Consider the following 24623-nt stretch of genomic DNA (forward strand, 5'->3'; position numbering starts at 1 on the left):
TACAAACAACAAGAAGATTTTCATTTTATTCTTATCCTCACGTGTCCACAACTGCTTTCCATGGAGGATTTGGTAATGGCGGCTCCTGGGGCAGGGCGGCTCCAGCAGCTTCTAAGTCTCTCTAACACCTGTGCTGCTGCTCCCTGCTCTGCATCACCTCTGCAGAAGGTGAGCGCTGCTCTGTGAGCTCAGAGGTCAAGGCCTTCCAAAGTCTCGAGAAAGCAGATTCCAAGGATCCCAAACTCTAGACACCGGCTTGAAGCAAGACGCAGAAGGAGACTGCACTTCCAGGGCTGAGCGCCTCACCAGTCCCACCACGTTGGCCCAGGCCAGAGTGCAAAACTGGCCTGTAGATCGAGTCAGCGCTATTCACTGCAGGTCTTACTTCACCGTCCTTTCCCTTGAGTTCTTCTGTTTCTTCTGTTCCTCATATTCAAGTATCTTCCGCTGGAAATAGCCTGTGGGTTCAGATGCAGGTGTAAAAGGCGTCTAATCTGGCCCAGCAGGCTGGAGGGCTCGGGGGCCAGAATCCGAAAGAGCTTTCCATCCTCTGCTCCCCAGTCTCCCCTGCTACACCCACATTCCTGCTGGGGAACTCCCACGCCCTCCAGGCCTCTGGAAAGCCACTACTCCATTTGGCCCCAAAACAGGCCTACACGGAATAATTAGTAGGAATTAGCTCCAGACTCAAAGGGCAAGGAGCTCCTGCTGGCTGAGGAAGAGAGCAACTTCTACAAAATGTCAGCCCAGAGGGCATGTCCTGGGGCTTCAGGGATTTCCTTACAACTGCACTAATAAAATCAGACGTTCCTAGGGCCACACCTCTCTTAGGGGCTGCCCCTGTGGCTTCCTGGGGCCACACCTCTCTTAGGGGCAGAGACCCTGTGGCTTCGGTGATAGGGACGTACCTGCAGGAGGGTTCTTGCTCTTCTCGGCTTCCTGGATGAAAAGGGAGAAGAGCTGTGTCTTCACGAACTTCTTCACGAACCGCCGCTTGGCCTTGGAGGTCAGAGCCTTGCAGAAGGCCCGTTCTTGGAAGTGGCCTTGCCCACTTGCCTCCCGCTTGATATGGGAAGCATAGTGACCCACAGTCTTGACAAAGAACTGCACAAAAGGGCCTGAAACGTGCTCGTTGATTTTTTCTGAAGCTGCGAGGGGACACACACAGGCCACCTCAGGGTAGCAGAAGCAGGCTGAAAGCTCCGGGGAACGGGGTGGGGCGGGGGGTGGCTCATAATTACTGATTGACTCATTAGAGTGGGAGGCTCGGTACGGGTTCCCTACCACTGCTGAGGAAGAAGAAAAGCTCAGGCTTGCCCTGGGACCCAGGCCTCTGGGACTGGCCCAGGCCTGCTGAGTAGGTTCATTTTCAGTTCTGGAATCGTCCCGTCAGGATTTGCGGAGAAACCTAAAATAAGAGGGGCCTCGGACTTACTCTGTAACTCACTGGTCCCCTGACCGAGAGAGTTCAAGATGTCGTCCTGAAGCTTGGGTGGTAGGATGTCTTTTTCGTCACCAACCTGATAGGGGACAGAGTCAGCTCAGAGGTCAAGCAGTGAGGGAGGCGGTGTGAAGGGAGCACCCCACTCCACCCCCAAATCAATAATCGGCCACACAGGAGAAGAACAACAGACACAGCTTCCTGGTCTTCAGTTTGTAAACACTAGTAAGTTTCCTCTCGACCCCTCTGGTAGAACTGGGGTTCTGCCCTCGCTCTGACACGGACTGCCTTGTCGTGGAGTCACCTGGGTGTCTGTCGTGGGCTCCTTGAGAGGAGAGGTCCTTTGAACATGGGTTCCCGCTCAACAAAAGTACTTAAGTTGGAAAAGTGGAGCGTGGATGAGACTAGAGTGGGGGGGTTGGTGGTGGGCCTGCAGAGAGCCCAGATACTCACTGACTTTAAGAAGGTTCCTTCACAAAGATTCACCAGCAGGACCTGAAAGAAACACAGAAACGGCTTTATCTCTTCCCCTGTCTTCACAAACCTCAGAAGGACCTATGTGACCATTTCAGCCCAAGTAGCAACAAAATCAGCCTCTTCAGTTCTCATTTCCTGTCTGACACTCCCTTCTCACCATTCCAGTTTGGAAATGTCAGTGCCCTTCCCTGGGAGAGGGGATGAGGGTGTAGGAAAGGGGAAAGGGGACACAGCTGGGAGAGAAGGGGAACACAATATGGAGACATCATAGCCTCTCCTCCCTTAGTTAACACTGAGTAATTGTTTCTATAGGTGGAATATTTAAAGGTAAGTGCTTTGCACATTTATCTCATTTCACCCTCCCAACAGTCCTGTGGAGGCAGGTATATCCCGACTCAAAGAAGAAGCCTGAGGTCCAACTGCTGACAATAGCAGAGCCAGCTCCAGGCCCAGAGTGCCCCATCCTCAGGGTGCCGTCCCTCTCTCTACACGCGCCGTCGCCCCCTCCCTCGGGGCAGCGTTAGGACGAGATGGACATCTTCCCACCTGCACATGCTTGCAGCAGGCTAAAAACTCCCTCCGAGCTTTGGGAAACAGCCAGAGAAGAAAATGAGCGCAGGGTCGACAGGAAGAGGGAAGGAAAGGCAGTGGGGAGACCACGTGTCTAGAGGCTGCAGGTGAGGCGGGGCTGGGACCAGGGGGCCTGAGTCCCGCCCGGTTCCATCCCTGCCCAAGGGTGGGCGTTACTAAGAGCCATCCCACCGGTGGGATCCCAACCTGCAGCTCTTGTTTCTCGGATCCTCAGAGCATTCTCAAACAACTGAATTTGTTTCCAATGTTTAAATTGGAAAATTTCACATAAAATTTGGACTTGGGGCTTTTGAAAAGTCAGGAAGTCTAACACTGGCCCTCATTTCTAAAGAACAGCATGCAGGAGGGAGCTGAGTGCAGTTGCCCCCTTGGGCTTGGCACGTGCTCAACAGTTTGCCCCACCCCCTCCCCCACACTGCCCAAGTGACCTGAGTTGGTCACTTACATGCCTGCTGGGCTCCTCTTTTCAGTTTGGACCCTTTGCACTTGACAATTGGATGAATGATTCCCCCGTGCTCCCTTATTCCAAATAAAAGGGAAAGGGGGGACTGGATAGTGAGCCAAGGGACGGAGCAGGCACATAATGAGCCATGCGCAGGCGAGAGAAGTCAACCAGTCCACACCTGAAGGCACTGCGCACCGGCTCACGTGCTTCATTCAGGGAACACTGTTTGTTTCAGGGGGTGGGAGCTAAGCGTGAGGGTGAAGACCTTGTTCCTGTCAAGTTGTTGCCCCAAATCTTTCTGGTATTTGGGTATATTACTGCCAAGTAATCCCTTCCAGAAAGCTTATGTGGGGAGCCAGGGAGGCCCCCACACCCACCATAGCCCCTGCCCATTTCAGAGCAGCTACTGAGGCAGAAAGTAGGCCAAGGCTGTTGAGTGGCAGGAGCTGAGTCCTGCTGGCCTTGGGGTGTCTTCCTGCCCGGCCCTCTCGGGGAGGAGCCACAGCTTCTGAAAAGCTAGAGCTGCAGTGTCAGGAAGTTTCATAACTAATGATATTGAGACATTTTAGGTCTTATTGCTAAACACAGGGCTGACACTCTGTCCTAGTTAGTCACAAGGCAAGGGCTCGTTCAAAGGGCGTGTGTACTCAGCAGTTCTGAGGAGGGCTGGAAGGGCCAGGAAGCAAGGAAGGGAAACAATTCTTTCCTTCCCAGCAACACTCTGGGTTCTCCCTGTGCCTCCAAAATCTCCACTGGATGGACATTTGGATGGAGACAGAGTCAAGGTCAGCCAGTGCAGACACACAGACCTAGGTAGCTCTTGCTTAAGATACGTAACATGCTAATCCTTGGCAGCTCCTACTGACAGCTCCAAGCAGGACACAGGTTTTGAGATGTCTTTCCAACACTGGAGATCAACGTATGCTCTGAGTGTCTGTTTACACCCCTGAGCCCTTTGGGGTGTCTGGGGCACTGCCCTGGAATAAGCTGGCAAAATCGGAGGGCTATACCCTGATTGTCAACGGAGCTCTGAGCTCACCAGAAAGACAGCTCATGCTACAAAAATCTGCATTTTCAAAATTTGGTTTTCAGTAGGGCTACATTTGTTAGCTCACGTCCAAGGAATGTGTGTGAATTCCAGGGGGGTGTGTGTTGTGTAGACCAGCTGTGCTCATCCATTCGGATGGGACAGCGGTCACCCCAGGGCCTGTTCAGTGGGACCAGCTGGCCTAGGGTGGTTGGCTGACCCCTCAGGAAGCTACATGCTGTCCTTGAAGGCCAAAGGGAAATCACAGGAGGAGAGAGCTGACACTGAGCGTCAACTATGTGTCGGCACCAGCAAGGAACTTCACGTGGGTGATTTCCCCTAGAATCCTGAGGAATTGGACACCATCATCCCCATTTTATGGAAGAAGCAGCTCAGCCTTCAGGAGGTGAAGCAACTTGCCCCAGATCACACAGCCCTGAGGAGCAGAGCTGGGGTTCGAATCCAGGTCTGCCTGGCCCCAGATCGTGGCTTCTTCCTACTGGGTCGTACCTCTTCCATGGGGCTCTCCATAACCTCCTGCTGGAAGCGCATTTGGACTCCGACCATGAACGGAGTGGGGCAGCAGACAGTGGCCAGAAGGCTCTCGGGGACGACAGGGATGTAGGTGTGTGCCCAGCTGAAGGGGTAAAGCAGCGCGGCGGCGGCGTGGATACACTGAGACAGGGTGCTGGGGACGGGCACAGAGAACGAGAGTCAGAGCCGCCCCCAGGCCCCCCTTGCTGCCCACCACCCACAGCGGCTGCTTCGCGCCGCTGCCGGCGCAGGTGCAGAAGCGGGTCTGATGCCACGCTAGTCGCGTGGGAGTCTTCGCAGCCAGGAGGGCAGAGCGGGGACCCGGAGAGGCTGCGGCTGCGCTGCAGGACGGGGCCTCTCGGTCCCTCTTTCTCAGGCTTCTGAGCTCACTACTGGACAAAAATAAAAGTGGCTCTGAAGAGAGGAGGGCAGAGAAATGCCTTCACTCAGACAGATCATCCACGGAGCCCCTTCTGTGTGCTCACCACTGTGCTAAGGGTGTGGATACCGGGAAGTGCAAGACACTGAGCTGCTTTTAAGGAACTCACAGTGTAGTTAAGGAGACAAACATGTAAACATTGGGGCGCAATGTTTACCTCTCACGGCTCCCTCTGGCCACTCGAGGTTACTTCAAGTTACCAGGCCGGTGCCGGAGTTAGCCTGGGAAATTCCTGGCTTCCAGGAACCTCTCCCAGCAATTCCTACCCGGAAAGTCCCGCAGAGGGGCCCTCGGCTCTTTCCAGTGAAGCCTTCCCGGGTAATTACTTCCTAAGTCCCAACTCAGGCCAACTCCTCACCCACTCCCCCCGCCCAACACACACGCATAACCCCACTCTTCTCTGGTCCCCACCAGCTTCCACGGCTCCTCATCTCTCCTGGTGACCCCCAAACCACAGCCAATGAAAACACAGATGCGGAAACCTTGTTCCAGTTCTTGCTCTCAAGCTAGCATAGCACTTCCTGAGTGAGTGTCCGACGGTCTCACCCAGGCTCGGGCTGCCTGGAAGTGCCCTCCCTGCCTGCATTTCAGGAATCCGACCACGGGTGTGGGAAGGAAGTGGGGAGAGGTGGGATCTCCCGGAGAAAGTTAAGGTCTGAGAGGGAAGTCCTGGCAGGCTTCCCCGTCCAGGCTGCTGACACCTGCGGTCACGTTCACTTCCTAAGCACGGATGGGAGGGGAAGGGCCAGCACCCTGGCTGCAGCCCCACAGGCCTTTCCCTGCAGGGCTGGGAGGGGAGGAGCTATGGCCAAAGCACGGGGTTACACCACTTCCCTCACGGATTCGCCCGCAACCAGTGCCTTCAACCCACTCCCTGCCCAAGCCTGCTTTTGTCTAAAAGCTGTAACATTCACCTGACCGTCTCTGGCCTAACATTTGGGTCCCTCACATCCTTTTCTCCTTCTTCCCTAAAAGGTAGAGCCACAGTTGTCCACGGGGTTTCTCCCTCCCCAGGCACAAAGAGAAGGCGGACCTGCTACTTTTCTGTGACGTTTTTTCCTTCTCTCTCTGTCCCGTGTCTCCCCCTGTCTTTCTCAGACCAAGACACGGCAGTGCCCTGACGTGACAACTCATAGGGGCACACTGAACTGGGAGCTTATTATTCAGAGTGACAGCTCTCGCTTACTACGTGCACCTGACGTGGACTATTTAATCCTGGCCACAACCTAATGAGGTAGGTCTGACCATTTTCTCCCCCATCTTCCCCACAAGAAGGTCGTGACTTCCGGAAGCGAAGCAGCTAACCTAAGGGAACCACACAGCTGAGGCGGAACAACAGGATTTGAACCCCCTTCTGCTCGTTGAACACCTATGCTTTCGACTTCTGGAGAATTCTACATCCCCTTAAGGACAAAGACCATCTCTTGTTCGTCTGTATCCTCCTGACTGCTTGGCATATGACAAACAGCTGACACCCAGTAAGTGTTGAGTGAGCGAGTGACTGGATAGATGACATGTGTTTGTCATTGTGGATAATGGCCTTGAGCTTAATTCCATTATGTTCCTTCCTGCCCCGTCCCTGCCCTCCTTCCCTCCCTCAGCCTTCCAAGAGCAGACTCATACCTGCACCCACCCGCAGGGTGTCCACCCGGGCTGTCCCTGCGAACGTCAGAGCCTTCTCAGGGCTACATCGGACCCCTCCTGCAGCTTGGGCCCCAGTCGAGTTTGGAGGCAGGAGCAGCACAGATCAAGACCCAGAAGCGGGAGCACACGGGTCCTACCGCCTGACCCTTTGAGGACCCCGAGGATGCCACGCCGCACAGCTGAGCTGCTCGGTGGCCAGACCCACCTGAGACCTTCAGCCAGGAAGATGATTCTTCTCTCCAGCACCGCTGAGGCAAAGATCTGAAGAATCTGTTCAAAACTGAGACACTGCAGCAGAGAACTGAAGTCCACGTGCTCCAGGTGGGAGTCCAGGGGCCGTGTCAAGGAGATGAACTTGGGGAAACCAGAGAGAGAGGGTGTCACCACTGAGACATCTCGCAGACCCCAGAGTGCTGGGCCGCTGCCGGCCGCCGCTGTCCCCACAGGGGTGGATCTGCTCCTAGTTCTGAGAAAAACCCACCCTTGGGTTCCCTCTGCCTGGGGGTACCAGAGACGTTGTCCTCCCTCGCATGGCCCACAAGGTCCTGCCTCCGTCGTAGCCTCACAGAGCGCCACCTCCCCGGTCAGGCTCCACTCCATCACCTCCTTCCTGTCCTCGGGCATGTCCTGCACTTTCCGGGTTAGGGCCTCCCTGCACTGCCCTTCTCCCTTCCTTCTTGTGCCCCTCAAGTCTCAGAGGCCCTCCTTGGCCACCTGAGGCGATGTGTGTTCTCTGTCATTTCTCATGCAGCACCCGGTTTTCTTCCCCCTTTCGTCACAATCATACAGTTCTTAATGATACATTCGTCTGTTTCCTTATTTAACGTCCGTCTCCCCCACCAGACTTTTAGCTCCATGAGGTTCATTTCATTCACCATGTAAGAGCCAGAAACTAGTGAAGCTCGGTGCCCAGCAAACATTCTACACTTACGTTTTGAGTCAGTGAAAAAGCCCAGCCCCTCCCCAGGTTTACATATGGGGGAGCCAAGGATCAGAGGGACCCGCAGTCATCCAGGGGAAGGGAGCCAGCACTGCAATTCTTAAAGCAGTGCTCTGGATAAGTGGTGATGGAAGGAGACCTGACACGGGGTGGTGAACACACGATACAGTGTACAGAGGACGGGTTGTGGAACTGGGCACCGGAAACCTGTATGATTTTGTTAGCCAGTGTCACCCCAATACATTCAATAAAAAGGGAAAAAGCTATTAAATTTTTAAAAAACAAAAGCAAGAACCAATGTTCTACTTTCTGCTCTGTCTGCTTAGTTCCTGAAAACAATGGCACCACCTGTGGTATGGGTGGGGACTCAGGGGTGGGGACTCAGGGCTGGGGAGGGCGATAAGACATAGACAGATGGAGCCCACAGGTGGAGATGCAGGAAAACGAGGGTGGGGTGTGAAGGCAAGGGGCAGGTTGGGGGCTGGGGGCATAGTCCATTCTAGCACCAGGAGCCTCAGCTCACATGGTTTATTTGTTATAAATAAAAGACTTGCCCTGGCTGGTGTGGCTCAGTGGGTTGAGCACCCACCTGTGAACCAAAGGGCCACTGGTTCGATTCCCAGTCAGGGCACATGCCTGTGTTGCGGGCCAGGTCTCCAGTAGGTGGCGCGCAGGAGGCAACCACACATTGATGTTTCCCTCCTTCTCTCTCTCTCCCTCCCTTCCCCTCTCTAAAAATAAATAAATAAAATCTATTTTAAAAAATGTCATGGTGGCTTAAACAGTGACCAGGTCCTTATAAGCATCAGGTTGGGAGGACCAGAAACCTGGGGTTTGATTTTCAGCTCTGCCAATAAACCCAGCCAAGACCCAGTCCCCAAGCTTGGCTCCATTTCTCTGTGTGCTAACCCGGTGAACGGAAGGGCTGAGATTAGAGACATCAGAGAAGCCCGCTCTTTGGAACCCACCTCAGTGCCCGAGTCGGGGATGAAGCTCTTGAGAGTGACAGTCCTCCCGGGAGCAGGGAAGGCCGCCTCCCGGAGGCCCTGCATGAATGGGTAGATGACCGCCATGGAAATCTGATGCCTCTTCTCCACCTCATCCAGGATCTGCGGAAAGGGACCACGGGAGGCCTGGCTCAAAGGGAGGCAGTGGACACCCAGTGTGTGAGGCTCCCGCGCTGGTCCAGCCAATCTTCATGGATCTTGGCAGCCCCTTCACCAGCTGGTCCTTTCTCCCTTTACCCTGGCACGGACCAGCCTAGTGCTCTTTCCCAGCCTCTCCTCTTCATCCTCCCTCAACCCATCCATATTCCCCCTTCTCCTAACATAAGCATAAACTGCCTCCTCCAGGAAGTCATCCTGGAGTAAACACATCGACCACAGGGATACCACTTCATTCATGTTGGGTGCAGTGGGAACCTAGGAGGCTGGTCCTCTCAGGCACCACTCTGCCCTCCAACTTCCACTGGGTAGTCCCCAGGGCCAGGGCCAGCCTCTGTCCCCCAGCACCCTGGGAAGATGAATGCTCCACCCGAGCAGGGGCTGCAGAGTGCCCTGCCTTCATCCTCCGAGGGTCCGGCTCGGGGCAGAGCACACCTTGCGCCCCGTCCACTCTGAGGGCCCGCTCTGAGCCCAACTCGGGGGTGCTGGCTCTCAGAGGAGCTCCAGCAGAAGTCCTGGAGGCCCCGACATCCCTACTGCCCAGGGAGGAGTGGGAGGGAGTCTGACGTTGTTCGACAATTGTCTCCACATTTCTTAGAGCTCTGCCTTTCTCACGGACCACGCCACCTGAGCCTCATACCAACCGTAAGATAGGAAGGTGCGGGGTCTTTATATGTATTTGACAGACGAAGAAACAGAAAACTCCCCATCCCTAACCTGGGGCCCCTCCCACTGTCCTCCAGCTGCTTTCCGACCTGACCAGAGTGGGAGCCCTGGGCACTCAGCAGGGCAGATGGTCTCCTGGATTCAGTTCTCAGTCTTCTCTAAAGTCAAGTCCGAGCCCATCTGCCTCAGTTTTCCCACGTGGGCCTTGCCTGACCCCGGCTGTGAGGGCGGCTCTCCCTAAAGGCTTAGGGAGCTTGGCAGGTCAGGCAGCTGAACAGGCACGACAGGTCCCCGAGGAATCCCGCTGGGGCCCTACCTTGGAGAACAGGCCGAAGCAGCCAATGCAGCTGATGATGCAGTACACCTTGGGGAGCCGAGGGCCAGGGCCGGCGGGCTGGGGGACAGAGAGCCTCCTTCAGGGGTGCGGTCCCCCCCAGGGCCTTTGCCCATGCCCCTGCTACTTGCCTCCCCACTGCCCCCCTCATGTTCCTGTATCTGTCCTATATCTCTACCTGTGGCCTCCATCTGTTTATTTCTTATCACCCATCCCCGCCCCTGAGTCCCCACCCACAAGGCTGGTGGCTGGGGCTGGGGGACTCGAGGTCAAAGGTGGGCCGGGTAGAGGAAGGCCTGGCTGTGCAGAGGCCCCGCTCATGGCCTAGGCTGCAAGGAGGCCAGAGTGGCCGCCAAAGTCAAAGGGGGCTGGTGGGCTCACAGGCAAGCACTGCCATCATCTGGGGTCAGCAGAGACAGGGGACAAGTGTGTTGCAGGATGAGGAAATGGAGAGGGAGGACAACACCTTGAAAGTGACCTGGAGACCCCTGAGAGCCAGAGTAGGTGTTCAAATTCCGGTCTGTGCTCTGGGAGGCCCCAGGGCCAAGGCCCTGAGGCCTGGATGAGAAGGCCCAGAGGAGTAGGCTGGAGCCTCCCACCAAGGGCAACCAGTTTGAGTGGGGAGAGCAAAGACCACAGCAGGGCTGGCAGAGGGCCCCTTGGGCGGGAGGGCAGTGGCATGTGTCCCTGTCCCTGAGGGGCTGTAGGGGGCACTAACATGGCTGTCGGTGCTGGGCTGGGCTCTCACTACAACTACCACTGCCAGGGAGCCTGGGCTTGGGCACCTAAGGCTTGAGCCAGCCCAGCTGTGGAGCTGAGCAGGCTGCCGAGAGGAGGGGGCAATTCTGAGCTGCACAGACCAAGAGGCGCCTGCAGTATCCGATCTTTCTGCTCCCGTCCACGTTGGTCAGGACGAAGGAGAAGGTCTCCCTGAGGAAGAGCACACGAGATGTTCATTTGCTCGCTAGGCTGTAAGACAGACGGTGGTCGGCGTTGTGGGGGAGCAGAGGGGGGTGAGGGGGTGGTGAGAAGGACTCACAGAGCTGCCAATTAGTCATGAGCGCGGTAACAGCACAAGGAATGTATTCGGTGCTTATTGATGTCAAGCTCCAAATGCCTCATCTCATTTAATTCTTAGAACAACCCTCTGAGACAGGTTTGATGATTATGCCCACTTTAAAGTTGAAGGAACTGAGGCGGAGGAATGCTTCTTATCTGAGGTCATTCAACTCATATGTGGTAAAGCCAAAATTCGAACTCACAGCCAAATTCCAGGGCTCATTCTATCAGGGACTTTGCTAAGCCACCTTCTTAGAGGCCAAGGGCCTTCTTCTAAGTCCAGCTTCTGACAGTGGCAGAGTGAAAACACAGAGTCTGCCACTCCTAGCATGGCCGAGGGAATCTCACCCTTCTCTTCTCAGAGCTAACTGGTCAACCAGGTTAGCTAAGATCCTTGGTCTTGAGGGAAGATCAAGACCAAGATCCTTGGTCTTATAACCAGGCAAGATGGTTATAAATGAATCAATGGAATCCCTCCCAATCAGGAAGAACGTTGGTGACAAATGGGCATTTACACCAAGTGAGGGGACCACAGGAGCCACAAGGCTCACATTGTCCCTTCCCCCTCAATCCGAGTCCCCGTCTCAGGGCCAAGCAGTTACCTGGGATACTCAGTGAGTGGTGCCCACTCGTTCCCATCTGGGAAGCAAAACAAAGGGATGGCACTGAGCAGCCGCTCCTCCTCCTCCTGCTGGCCCCGAAGCAGGTTCTCCCGCTGGAAGGGACAGGAAAGGAGATGAGCCCACGGTGCACGTGGGTGCGGCCAGAGAGGGCTGGAGGGCAGGTGGGCACCTTCTGAGGCTCTAAAGCAGTCTGAGAATAAGCTTTCCATTGGCGTGGGGTCAAAGTGTGCCTCTGCTGGTCACTCTACACAGGGACTCGGTTCTGGGTCTGGCTGGAACCACCCCAGGGCTTAAACAGCCCCTCCTGAGCCAGATCTACATGAGCCAGAGTTAGACTTCAGTGTCTTGAGGATCTGCGTAGTCAGGACGGGGACCAGGGCCACACCTGAACACAGAAGGCCCAGGGACCGCCCAGCCTCCTTGCAGGGACCACGTCAGTGACATACCACATCAGCAAAGACACACAGCCAGCTCACTTGTCACACTTTCAGGGTCAATGAAAATCTCTGTCACCCAGTGCAGGAACAGACGAGGAGCCCAGCGTGTGGCTACCCCACCCTCTCCTTACCACCCAGCCCAGGGAAGGGATGCCTGCAAGGAGCTCTGGTAGAAGGTAAGCTTCTCTATAGAGATGGGTGGCTGGGGATGGAATCTGGGAGAACTAGGAGGTCCAGAAAGGGGCAGAAGAACTAGCCTAGTTTCCCAGCTAGGGCACCCAGGTCAGGGCCTGGCAAAGAAGCCAGACCTAGATTCTGTGGGTGATAACAGAACACAGGGCCGGGCCTACAGAGAGACGGGAGTGGGCAAGCTCAGGGCAGCTCCAGGCTGAGCCAGCCCGGGCTGGGTAGAGAGAAAGAGGGGCCCCCCCACCACCTGCTGCCTCTCAGATACCCTGTCCTCCGTGCCCCCACCCCGTCCTGCAGTCCTTACCTTGGGAAACTGGTAGGTAATCGTGGGCTCATAACTCTCTCCTGACCGCCTTTTTTTGAGGGAAACCACGAGGAGGTATTCAAAGAAGTGCTGCCCTCCGCCGAAGCCGGGCAGACAGTGCTCCGGGGCGCTTTCTGGCTCCTTCGCCGCTTCCCCCGGATTGCCCTGGACAGATCCTAAAACCAGACGTGGTGCCCACTCAGTGTCTCAGAGATGCGTGCCCCAAGTGGAGACTGCAGGGCTGCAGGCAACTTTGGCACTTCACTGCGCCCCCACCCCACCAACGCCCAGGGCCTCAGATCCTAGAATAGGACCAGGGCCAAGTGGGCAGTTTCCGGGCCTGCTCTGGGAGATGTGAAACCACGCGGAGCCAAGGGGGAGAAAAGAAACCACTGATGTGGAAGCCAAGGAAATGTACTGGGGAGGCGCCCTGGGAGGCCCTGTGCCCCAGGGTGCCACAGAGACTCTGCCCACCTATAGGGTGCCCAGCACAGGGCCCGAAACAGCGTGTACTGAGTAGCCCTGAACTCACTAAATCAGAAGAGCCATGGCCATGTGGCTGGCTGTGACCACACCAATCCCTCCCGCAGGGGGACTGACAGGCTCTAGAAACCAGCTCAGAAAGCCTTGCAGCCCAATCACGTGGGGCCCTAGGTGGCGGTGGAGATACAATAGGAAGAAGAAAAAGAAGCATTTCAAGGAAGAAACAGCCCCATGGAAGAGAGTCACCGTGGAAAAAGGGAAGTGAGCAACCCAGTCCAGACCTGCTCGGAGTCGAGGCAGCCGTTTGCGGAACAGCCTGAGCATCCCGCCTACCCCTTGTCCTTCCATCTTCCCGGGCCTGTGAGGGCATGGGGCGCTGCCCTTCTTCCAACACAGGCTGGCTACAGAAAGCCTGAGAAAGGGGCCGCTGCTTCAGCGTCCGACCACAGCGCCGTGAAGACAAGCCCCACGTTGTCTTCCAGATGAGGGGGAGCAGTTTCCATCCTGGGCACCCAATGGTTGGGCAAGGAGGATGTGACGGGACCCAGGAAGGCGGCAGGACGCCCGCACTGACAGAGGCAGCAGCATCCTGGCTCGGCAGCTCAGACCTCAGCTCCTCCCAAGAGCCCCAGGGTGTGGTGAGACAAAAGGTCGTGAGTAAACACCTCCGAGGCCCAGCTGCTGCGGGCTTTCAATTCTGGGCTGCAGGTTGTGTAGAGGGTTTATTTACAATCTCGGGAAACAGAAGAATTAGAGATAAAATCAGACCGTAGGCACTGGAAACTTGCTGGGCTGCTCGCAGGACCCTGACCTCCTAGCCCCTAACTTTGATTCTTGACCTTTTGCGTCTCAACCTGGCCAACAGCAGCCCCAACCCCCTGCGAGGCCACCTGCTGCACGTCGGAACTTCCAGGACTTCCGGGTTGCAAGCAGGAGCACAGGACCAAACACTGCCCACAGCATGGATGCCATTGCTTTCCCTGATATCAGAACGGAGAAATTGTTCCAGTCTGAGGGAAACCTGGACATCAAGACGAAACTAAAAGCCTCCTCTCCTGGTGGTGAACCGGAAGCAAGTCCATCTCCGAGCTGAGAGTTCCTGATATTTCCGATCTGCAAGGGAGCACCTCTCTCTCAGCCTGGCAACACCTCCTGAGACAGACTCTCTCACTGGGACCTGTTCCAGGCCCCAGCAGGGGATCCCTCTTGCAAACTGGAGGCACCGCTCGGACAGTGTCCCTGGCCTACAGTGGTGAACTGGTTGCCTCGGCAGCCTGAGGATCGCTCAGTGAAAGTCAAAAGCATCGGGGTGATCTCCACCCCACCCCCACTCCTGCTCAGACTTTTTTTCTGTTGGGACAGGTCAACGGTTCTGCCCAAGCTAAGAGCAGAGCAGCCGGCCCCTGGGGCTCTAGAGATTTCTGGAGGCTGTGTCCTGAGGCTGGGGAAGAGACAGGACAGCAATAAATCGCCTAGGAGTCTCACAGAAAACCTCGAGTGAGTGAACACACAAAGTAGGAGAGAAGCACTTTGGCCAGGAAGCTTCGCCCTACAGAAGCCAGGAGGCTTTAAAAACGTTTGATGCCAGAGCCTGCCACTCCCGCAGAGAGTTAGCAGCCCGCTGGAAGAAAGTGGGGTGCTGGAATAGAGGAGACGGCTACCTTGCTCTTAAGAGCTTTGGACCCAGCTTTCCTGGGACTAATAGAAGCCAGCGCTCAGTGGTCCCGCCAGGACTCCTGGGAGAACCCCTATCGCCGTAACTAAGGAGGTGACGCATGCTGTCACGGTGAGAACAGTGACCCCAAACACTCAGCACTCTCACCACCCCTCCTCACAACCTGCACAGACTTGTCGCCCAATCCTCACCACCTGTTTGAGGAATCGGCATCTGGCTGATACAGAGGGGGAAACAGGCACAGAGTAATCCAGGGACTGTTAACAGGACCTGCTGGGGGTGGGATGGCGAGAGTCCTTTGCCCTTGCTCCTGCCTTCTGGATGCAGCACGCACAGGACGTCCCACAAACGCGGGATGCCTCCCGTTGGAGAACGCACATCTTTTCACTGACCATCCCAGAACCTCGGGGGATGGTTCTTTTCCCCGGATCCCTTGAGTTGCAATTTACAGCCCACTCCCTCCTGCTTTATCAGGCTAGCCAAGAGCACAGCAAAACTCGTAAACTCAAACATAAAGTGACCGGACTTGGAGGTTGAGGCCCAGGACATCTAGGGAGACGGCTTTCTTCTGTCTTTCTGGGGGGTTATCAGCCGAGGAGGCACGTCCGTCAAACACACAGGTTTCATCTGGGTCATCTGGGCTAATCCCCAGCGCCCTGGAAAGGAATCATTACTCTGGGTTTTTAATTGCGGAGGGAGCCACCCTTTCTAAGGAAGTCAGGAGTCCGGTTACACTTGTTCCTCCACAAGCAAACTCCTCCCACAGCTACCTGAGGAAAGTCCCAGAACCAGCTAGAGTGCCGGTGAGAGGAGTTTCTGCGAGCTTCCTCTGAAAATCCGGCCCCTCCTCTTCTTGCTCAGCTGCTGGCAACTCAGGACTACCCCCGTTGCCACTCCTCCCGCCAGGATGATTTACGCATCTCTGTGTGTACACACACATGCACACACATGCACACACACTCCTACCACACAACTGCCCTGGAGGCGCCTGGAGCTCCCCAGGAGGGTGGAGGACAGACCCCAGGTACAGAAGATGGCAAGGGCACACTGCCCAGGCCTGGCAGGTGGCAGACCTCAGGACAGGTAGTATTGACTGCTGATCTTCCCGTTCCTCAACGTCCAGGAGGTGCCTCGGGCACAATCACCACCTTGTTTTAGGGGCCAGGGCAGGTGGGAACAACTGGACCTTCTCCTCTGGGCTGAGGAAGCGGGCTCCTTCCACTCACACAGCTGTCTCAGGGTGGAGGGAGACCAGGGGAGACCAGGAAAGGCCAGGCCAGTGCCTTCCCAGGCAGCGAGGACAGCAGCCCCACCCTGCATTCTGCTCCGGCCACTGCACAGTCCCAGACCTTTATCCCCACCGTGGCCTCTGACCTCTCTGCCTCAGTTAGGGTGAAACGACAGATACTGAATGAACTCCGTGTTCAGGCAGAACACGGCGGGCTGGGGGTGGAGGGCAGGGATGATGGCAGGAGCCCCAGGCCTCCCCAGCTCTGGGCTGGGACGTTGGGGGGGTGGCTGGGTTCAGCCTTTCCATTTGCCAGGGCTGGGGTGGTGGGGAGGGTCTGCGCTGTCGGATGGGCTGCGTTCCCCTCTGACAGCCGGACCTCGGGGCAGAGCTGCTGAGGATTCCGGCTGCTCAGCCACAGGACTGGCTAGGGGTAAGCAGCAATAAATGTTTGCTGAATGAATGAAAAAAAAATGAACGAATTCCTATTTGCCCTCTCTCCAAAGCGCGGTGGCCCCGCTAAGAAAGAAGGAAAGGAGCATCGACTTTCCCACTTCACCAAGGGGGCTCGGGAGGCGGGACTTGTCTCGTTCTCACACTCTGCGGCTGCCGCGGAGCTGGCTCCACGTCGCCCGGGAGACCGGTTTTTCTGGCCGGTAGCTGCTAGCTGTGCAGGGGCGAGCCTCGCGGCGGGGCGGGGCAGGGCGGGGCGGCGGGCACCCCGGGCTGGGGCGGGGTCCCCCGGGAAGGAGCTCCAGGCACCCTGCGGTTGCACCACAAGCTTCCTGGATGGGAGGACACGTGGCCCCGGGGCCCCACCACGGTTTCCTCTGCCCGGCCGCCTCCTCTTTCACCCCCCTGGGCCCAGCCACTCCTCTGACCTCCGACCTTGTCCCCACCAGGCCCTGTCCACCCCTACCCGCGCCCTCTCTCCGCTCACCTGAGCCCTGCCCAGCCCTCCCGAAGCCTCCCCAGATTGCTCCCGGATCCCGACACTCCGCGCCTCCGGCCCCGGCCCCTGCCACGGTCACCTTGTGTCCTAACCCCGGTCCCCGCGCTGCCACCGCGCCCTTGCCCCGCGCCCCGGCCCGACACTAACCCCCACGGCCACGCTTCAGTCGCAGGCTGGCTCGGAGGCGGCGGCCGAGCCCATCCATGGCCCCTCCGGAGCCCGGCGCCCGCTCCCAGGTCCGCGCCGGCCCCGCCCCCGTGCCGACCTCCGCGCGGCCGACACTTTCACTTTCACGCGGCGGGGGGGGGGGGGGGGGCCGAGGGGACGGGCCCCGAGCTGGGCGGCGCACCTTCCGGACTCTGCCCAACCCCCGGCGCACCTGGGCTGGCCCGCTCTTCCCTGTGCCCCGGCGGGCCGCCGGGGGTGACAGGGGGCGCTCGACCAGCGTCGGGGCGGGGCGGGGCCACTTCGCTCCCACCCTCCGGGGGCGCCCCGGGAAGCCCACAAACGCGCGGGGTCCGGGAGAGGTCCGCCCCTACCTTCGCAGCACCGGCTAGCAGCGTCCTGTGGGCGCCCGCGCACCTTCCAGGCGAGTCCCCACTTATCCCAGAAGGGAGTAGCTTTTTCAGAGCGGGCACACCTTTCCAGCCCTTCCATTTCTCCCCCAGTAACTGCGGTTTCTAGATCCTTTGCCATATTTGTCCTTCTACCCTGGGGACACGTGTGCCTGCCTTGCTTACAGCCCGGTTCCACTTCCCTAACGAACCAAAGGGAACCTAGCGGAGCCGGACAGGCTTCTGCAGAGGCATTGCAGGTGCTGCCTGGGTCCTGCCCCTGTCTCCCACCGGCCCGTTTCCTTTCTCAGACCTACTGGAGTAACAGTGGTTAATAGCATTACGTAGATTTCAGATGTGCAACCCTGTGATTCGAAGTCTGTGTGTACTGTAGTAGTGTGTGCTCACCACTAAGAAGTCCAGTCTCCTTTCATCGCTGTGTTTGACCTTTCACTCTCTTCCGGTCTCCCCACAACCCCTTTTCCCCTGGTAATCAGCATTCTGCTGCTTGTGTCTGTGAGTGTTTTTTGTCTGTCTGTTTTCTCCTTCCGTGGACGAGTACATACAGAAGGTGTGGCACAGACAGACAATGGAACACTACTCAGCCATAGAAAGATAAAGACTGGCCATTTGTGACAACGTGGATGGGTCTGGAAGGTATTATGCTAATTGAAGTAAGTCAGAGGAAAAAGGACAAGAACCATATGGTTTCACTGATATGTCGAATATAAAATAAAAAAGAAACAAACCATCCAGCACGTTTCTTAGCAACTGAATCCAAAACCAGGGTAAGTTCCACCTTGCCCCCCTGCCCCGCCCCCCCCCCCCGCCAATGACACGTGAAAGTTAAGGAACAGAAAGCTCTTTGTCAACCGTTCTGTGATACAAATTGAAGGGATGGTGATGATGATAGTTGCAGCGATCCACACTCCTAGTTTTCTAACCCTAAAGCTCAATACAACCTTTCAGCTCCTCCTCCACCCATCTCACCTTCGCGGGCTTCCAAACTTGCCCAGACTTCTAGCTTCAGTTGTCAGGCATGAAAATCTGCATGTGATAAGCCCCACCTGCTCCCAGGGCCACTGCCCTGGCCCTCTTCCCCACCCCACCCCCCGCCCCCGTGACCAGGATCTGTAGGAGGGAGTAGAGTCCATCCAAAGTTGCTCCTCTCTCAGAGGTTTTAGTCTCAGTTTCAGGCATGTGAGGCAGAGGGAAGAAGACACTCTGGCAGAAAGATATGTAGGATCTATGGACATGATCCCCCCCCACCCCCCACCAGCTACAGCTCCCTCTCCCCCTCCTGTGCACGGCCTCCTGGTGACTCTCCTGTCACAGACTTTGGGTCAGCAGGAGTCAGGAATCCAGCCCTGGTATTAAACTGTCTAGTCTTAGCCCAGAGATTCTAAAAGTCGCCTCTCCTGTGGGCCTCTGCAATTTTGTACTTAATTACACAGTCTGTTTCTGTTCCCTGTTCTCTGTGGATTCCCGCACGCAAGGACTCATGTCTTCCCCGAGGACGCTGTCTTGGCTGCACCTGTGTCTCAGGCATCTCTGTGTAAGTTTAGAACTTGTTCACGATACACTCGTCCCATTGGTTGAATATTATGGTGCCTTAATTTTCCTAATCTATTTTAGGCTGGTCCCACCCAAACTACTTCCTTCCTTTAAAAACTGATGAGGAAATATGTACCTATGCACACCAAAAAGATGCGTACAAGAATGATCATGGAAACGCTGTTTGAAATAGCTTCACACTGGAAGTAGCTAGCCTCAGATGTCTATAAATAATGAATTGGCCCTGGCTGGTGTGGCTCAGTGGTTCTAGTGACAGCCCATGAACCAAAGGGTGGCTGGTTCGATTCCTGATCAGGGCACAGGCCTGGGCCGCTGGCCAGGTCCCCAGCTGGGGACACGCAAGAGGCAACCACACATTGATGTTCCTCTCCCTTTCTCCCTCCCTTCCCCTCTCTCTAGAAATAAATAAATAAAATCTTTTTTTAAAAAGATTGTATTTATGGGCAATAGGGGTTGGAACCAGCAGGGATGAGAGGTAAAGCGGCAGAAAGCACAAGGTCTGAGAGGAGGGCGAGCAGATGGAAGTCAGGGGTGTAGGGAGAAGACTGGTTTTACATGGGGAAAGGGTACTTAGTTTGAGGGGGAGAAAAAGAGATGAGACTGGATATGGATGTTGATTAATTTGTGGATAAGGGAGGGAGTGGGAAGTTAGAACGAGGGGCCTCAGTGTCTGCTGAGAGAAGAGGGCATTTTCTTTTTTCTTGTAGCTGTCACGCATCAGCCAGCACTACGTGACGACGGTCGGGACGACAGCCAGGACTGGGAGAGAGCATCGGAACACTGGAAACAAAGATGGCCTTTTCCATCAGCACAAAGAGCTCCTGGAGCCAGAGTTCTCAAATCTCTTCCTCCTAGACAATGGTCTCTGCTCTACAGTTGGATGACCTTGACCAGACCTTGACACACACCTGTTTCTGTTTCTGTTCTGACCATTGGTTTATTTTGTTTTTTTTACATTCAAATGTTAATAAATATGTGTGTATTGCCATTTTATTGTTCACGTTCTTAATTATTTTTTTCTCCTTCTTAAAGAAGATCCTTTAACTTTTCATGTAATACTAGTTTGGTGGTGATGAAGAACTTTAGCTATTTTTTGTCTGGGAAGCTCTTTATCTGTCTTTCAATTCTAAGTGACAGCTTTGCTGGGTAGAGTGGTCTTGGCTATAAGCGCTTGCTTTTCATCACTTTGAATATTTCTTGCCAGTCCTGTTTGTTGAGAAGTCAGCTAGAGGTCTTGTGGGAGCTCCCTTGTAGATAACTGTTTTTCTCTTGCTGCTTTTAAGATTCTCTTTGTCTTTAACCTTTGTCATTTTAATTACGACGTGTCTTGGTGTGGACCTCTTTGGCTTCCTCTTGTTTAGGACTCTCTGCAATTTCTGGACGTGTATGTCTATTTCCTTTACCAGGTTAGGGAAGTGTTTCATCATTTTTAAAAATAGGTTTTCTATTTCTTGTTCTCTCCTCCTTCTGGTATCCCCACGATGCAAATGTTGGTACACTTACAGTTGTCCCAGAGGCTCCTTACACTATCCCTATTGTTTTGGGTGTGGTTTTTTTTTATTATTATTCTTTTTTCATTTTGCTTCTCTGACTGGGTGTTTTTTGCTTATCTTCCAAATCTCTGATTTGAAGTACATATTTCTTGAGTGAATGAATGAATGAATGAATGACTAGATGGGTAGTCTGCCTTAAACTTTTATCCCTAAGGAGACAGAAAATTACTTGAAACACTTTTTCTCTGGGCCCTCCTGAGGGCAAACGGGTTGCTTAAGACCCACTACACCTTTTGCCTTTGCCGGTGGAGCCTTTGCTCAGAGGTGTAGCAGATGGGCGGAATCTAATCAGAGCAGCCTCAGTCTGCTTTATGGAGATGGATGTGTAGAGGCCATGTGACTCAGCTCTGGCCAGGGAAGGGTCAGGAGATGTCACTTCTGGTCAAGGGGAAATCAGCCGGGAACTTTTGCTGTTCTAGATGGGATACCGTTTTTTCACTTCTGGACATCAGTGAGTCTGGGCGTGAGGACCAAACTTCTGAGATGAAGCTGGCACACACAGCAGAGCCCGATGAACACACTCTCAGAGGAAGGGGTGAGAGCCCGGGATGGCTGGCAGGAGCCTGGAGCTGCCTAAGCTCTGCGTGCCTTGTGACCTGAGGTAATAACTGTCCTTCTGGATTGAGGCAGTGAGCTTTCTAAATACATGTTAATTATATCGCATCCAACACACACACACACACACACACATTCGACACAAAAAACACAAAAGTGGTACACAAGGTAATGGCACTTCTATTATGTGCAAGGTATTTTTCCTTTGCCTCCCATTTTCTTATTGCATTTTTAAAAATACAAAATTGAGCCACCCCACAATGATTTCATTACCTAAAATATGTGTGTGACCTGCAGAGTAAAAAAAAATTGGGGGGTTTTCTGGTACGTTTTCGTGCAGAGTGTAGAGTCAGACTACCTGGGCTGGTACCCCAGTTTGGCCAGTTACTAGATTTGTTGCATTGGAGAATTTTCTCAGCCTCCCTGGGATTTAGTTTTTGGATAAAAATTACTTACCTCCTAAGGTTGCTTTAACGATTATATGAGTTCATACATGTAAACCACTTGAAAGGGGAAGCCGTTGGGAGGTCCGAACGGAAGACTGATGCGATCTCACAGAAATGTGATCTCATAAATATGAATCAGGCATGGCCCCTGTCCCCACAGAGCTGACATTCTGGTGGGAAAGATATTACAATACAGAGGTGCTGGGAATAAGGGAACACAGGGCAGTCTAGGAACATGAAGGAGAAATACACTCCAGCACGCAGAATCGAACCTAATTTTCAAGAGTCAGCCCTGGAAGACAAAACGAATTGTGAAAATTCTACTGACTTCCTTTTATTTTAATGAATAGACTAACTCTCTGAGCGATTTTACGGTTACAGAAACATTGAATGCAAAGTAGGGAGACTTCCTATGTACTCCCTCTCGCTCACATACAGTTTCCCTACTATTAACACCTTTCATTTGTGTGGGACGTTTGTTGTAGCTGGTAAGTTAAGACTGACACACTATTACTGACGAAAGTCCAAGGTTCACGTGAGGATCACTTGTTGTCCCACACACTCCGTGGGTTTTGACAAATGTGTAGTGACGCAGCTCACCATTGATGTCATGTGGATGGTCCCAATGTCCTAAAAATGCGCTGTGCTCCACCCACTCGCTCCTCCCTCCCTCCCCGGCAACCGCTGGTACATCCTTTTACTGTCTCCATAGTTTTGCTTTTTCCAGAAGTCCACAGAATTGGAATCATACAGTACACAGACCTTTTAGATAGGCTTCTTTCATTTAGCATCTACTTACTTAAAACAAAACCCAAAAAAACCCACCTCCCTAAATACGTTCAGAAGAAAAGGAACAAATAGAATTTTTTAATGCCTTTTTGGCATTACTCAAGCCTCCGAGCAAGCAACCAGCATAACCTATTTCCCTGCAAGCATGGGCTTAATAAAACTCGTTGGGCAGATAGGAATAAGCCCCAGCTTCGGGACCGCCACATCGGCACATGGGCAGCATGAATGGTTGGGCTGCGCTGCAGTTCTAACACCTTCAGAAGGCGTTCCCCAGTTCTCCTTGGCCATTCAATGAATAGGAACAGATAGCATCTTGTTTAGTTTCAAATCAGCATTACCGATCATTCTTTGAGCAGGTGATACTATCTCCACTTTACAGATGAGGAAACAGGCTCAGAGATGTTAAGAAATTTGCCCGAAGTCACAAAGCAGCTGAAGTGAATCTTTAATTCATTCTCAGATGGGAACCTTACCTCCAGGCTCTTGGGGGGACTGCTGATGGGTCCACCAACAGTTGCTGCTGCATCTTCTGTGGAGTCGCCAAGGGGCCCAGTACTCAGAGCCCTCTTCCTTTGGACAACTTCCAGAACTGCGTGTTTTTCTCGCCCAAACAAGGTAAACTTAAAAACCACCTCAGTCCCTCGGGAACTGGCCTTTTAGAATCAGGGTCTGGTCTGAAACTCTGGATGGGGAAAACAAGGTTGGCACGTGGATGCCGAGATCATTCTAGATGAATTCTCAATTCTGTACATTTTCTTGCAAGGTAGTGCATCTCCTGTCACCTTCCTGATTTTTTAAATGGTAGCCTCGTGAATGTCTTCCACGTGAATTGGAATTGACTGATTTGAGTTGAAATTCTCTTCTCCTTGCCTGGATTGTGATGAAACCTCCTTACCACCGGCAATGAAATCTCTTGATTTCACACTCTTTCTTTTCCTCTGTACCTCATTTGCTTCATTAACCATCATATTCTGGCCATTTGTTGATAGAAATGACTTGAATTGTAGAAGTCAAATCAGAGGGGACTGCCTCAGAGGCAGCCCCGTGTCCCAGGCTGTCCCTGAGCAGTGCTGGCACCTCTGCTGGCCTGATCTCAGCGATGGGAAAAGCCCACTGCGAAAATTGAGAGTCTGCTGGTCCTTGGCCTCCCCGCTGGTGCGTGAAGCCTCGTCATCACACAGCTAGTTAGTGGTCGTCAGGGCCAGAACCCAGGAGACGCCTCTGTCCAAGCCCCTGTCTTCAGCCTGGTGAAGGGATCTGACGGATAATCGTCTTCTGCTTTTCCCTTTTCTCACTATACCCAAGAGCAGCGAGCTCTTAGCACAGCTCTAGAACACAGAGATCAAAATGTACTTCTCATCGACCAACTGACGACATTGGCCCCCAGGGGTCCACATTCACCCTAATAACAGAGCCCAAGCAGGTATGACCCTCACACCCCCATGATTCTCCCCTATCCCCCACCCCTGCCCCGTCCGGGAAGGAGCTGCCCCAACAGCCTTGTCAGTCAGAAGTCAGAGGACTGTGTGCTCAGGACCACAGTCAGAAGGAAATGATGAAGGCGTTTGAAAGAGAAGCATGTGGAGAAAGGGGAAGGTCACAGAGGGCAAGGATCTGGAGGGAAGGGGGAGAGGTGGCTGGGTAGAGTGGCTGGGGGCAGGGCTGCAGTACGCTCACAACCATTGCTGCCCACTGGGGCCTCAGGGCCTGCTCTCTCTTCTTGCCTCTGGCCCCTGCAGACCATGTCGTCCCGTCTTATGTTTTGGTCACGTGTAAAGAGAAGGGCACACATAGGTGTGTGTTTGTACATACACTCACACTCACATAGGTGCCCACATGTCTATGGATTCTACATACCAAATTGACACCTGTCCCCAAACTGGACTCTGAGCCACCAAACTCCCTGCCCACGGGAGCTGGCACTCTGGGTATTACGCACCCACTGGAGGGTAAGGGCCCATCTCAGCCTGGGTGGATGCCCTTAGCAGACTTTTCTAAGGGCCAAAAAGGGCCACAGCCTACTCCTCTGCTCGCTTACACCTTACTCTCTAACATGTCTTCATGTGTCTGTCATTTCCTGAGGGTCACCTGTGTCCCCATCATGCAACCTTGAACCTGGCTCCAAGGAGGCACCGTCTCAGCTCTTATGGGAGTTCTCACAGCCAGCGTGGCTCTTGTGAAAACCAAGGGAGATTTTAGTTATGAAAACACTTTGAACAGTTGGCGTCTCTGATGTAATCTCATTGCCTGCCACACACGTCAATGGCGTGTGTGACACAGTCCCCTAGTGTCCTGACCACTGACAGGAAGTGGAGCTCAGTACACAGCACCTGTGGGACCGCATGGAGGGTCTGAGGTCGGAGCAGTGATCGAGGTGTATGAGAAACCTAAGCCTCCGGTTCCCAGGGTGAGTGGGGCTGCGCAACTCAATACAGTTTTGTTGTGCTTTCTTCATGTTTTTCTCCATTTTTTGTAATGGACAAAGCAAAACAAATGCAAA

The 24623-nt window shown here is 54.3% G+C and overlaps 1 protein-coding gene and 2 long non-coding RNA genes across 9 annotated transcripts in view; 2 read left to right on the forward strand and 1 right to left on the reverse strand.

Moving 5' to 3' along the window:
* DENND2D (DENN domain containing 2D) lies at positions 1 to 17362 on the reverse strand. 4 transcript variants are annotated; one of them, XM_053915586.2, is made up of 13 exons: positions 16799 to 16943; positions 13078 to 13498; positions 12314 to 12489; positions 11363 to 11475; positions 10562 to 10631; positions 9684 to 9761; positions 8507 to 8647; positions 6804 to 6952; positions 4492 to 4669; positions 1895 to 1936; positions 1436 to 1520; positions 909 to 1148; positions 1 to 458 (listed from the first exon to the last, which is right to left on the reverse strand). In XM_053915586.2, exons 2-13 carry the CDS (start codon positions 13142 to 13144, stop codon positions 382 to 384), a joined length of 1416 nt encoding a protein of 471 aa, XP_053771561.1. In that variant the 5' UTR covers positions 13145 to 13498; positions 16799 to 16943; the 3' UTR covers positions 1 to 381. The 4 variants fall into 4 exon arrangements, with proteins under 4 accessions (XP_053771561.1, XP_053771560.1, XP_045059579.2 ...); XM_053915585.2 differs by having other exon boundaries at positions 13078 to 13529; positions 16799 to 16932; XM_045203644.2 differs by lacking the exons at positions 13078 to 13498; positions 16799 to 16943 and adding an exon at positions 17191 to 17362.
* Positions 14928 to 16795, forward strand: LOC128779702 (uncharacterized). Its single transcript, XR_008425790.1, has 3 exons — positions 14928 to 15554; positions 16206 to 16355; positions 16602 to 16795. It is a non-coding gene; the product is annotated as an uncharacterized lncRNA (long non-coding RNA).
* LOC123480733 (uncharacterized) overlaps positions 17265 to 24623 on the forward strand; it is a 12353-nt gene continuing 4994 nt past the window's right edge. For 2 of the 4 annotated variants that reach the window (XR_006656841.3, XR_006656843.3), the window contains exons 1-4: positions 17265 to 18760; positions 19488 to 19641; positions 20753 to 20934; positions 22584 to 22738. This is a non-coding gene — a long non-coding RNA (uncharacterized lncRNA). Of the gene's footprint in view, positions 18761 to 19487; positions 19642 to 20752; positions 20935 to 22583; positions 22739 to 23428; positions 23558 to 24623 lie in introns of those variants that run through there. The other 2 variants (XR_006656844.3, XR_006656842.3) reach the window with 2 other exon arrangements.

The sequence above is a fragment of the Desmodus rotundus genome, chromosome 12 (genome assembly GCF_022682495.2).
Source record: "Desmodus rotundus isolate HL8 chromosome 12, HLdesRot8A.1, whole genome shotgun sequence".
In the NCBI taxonomy this organism is placed as follows: domain Eukaryota; kingdom Metazoa; phylum Chordata; class Mammalia; order Chiroptera; family Phyllostomidae; genus Desmodus; species Desmodus rotundus.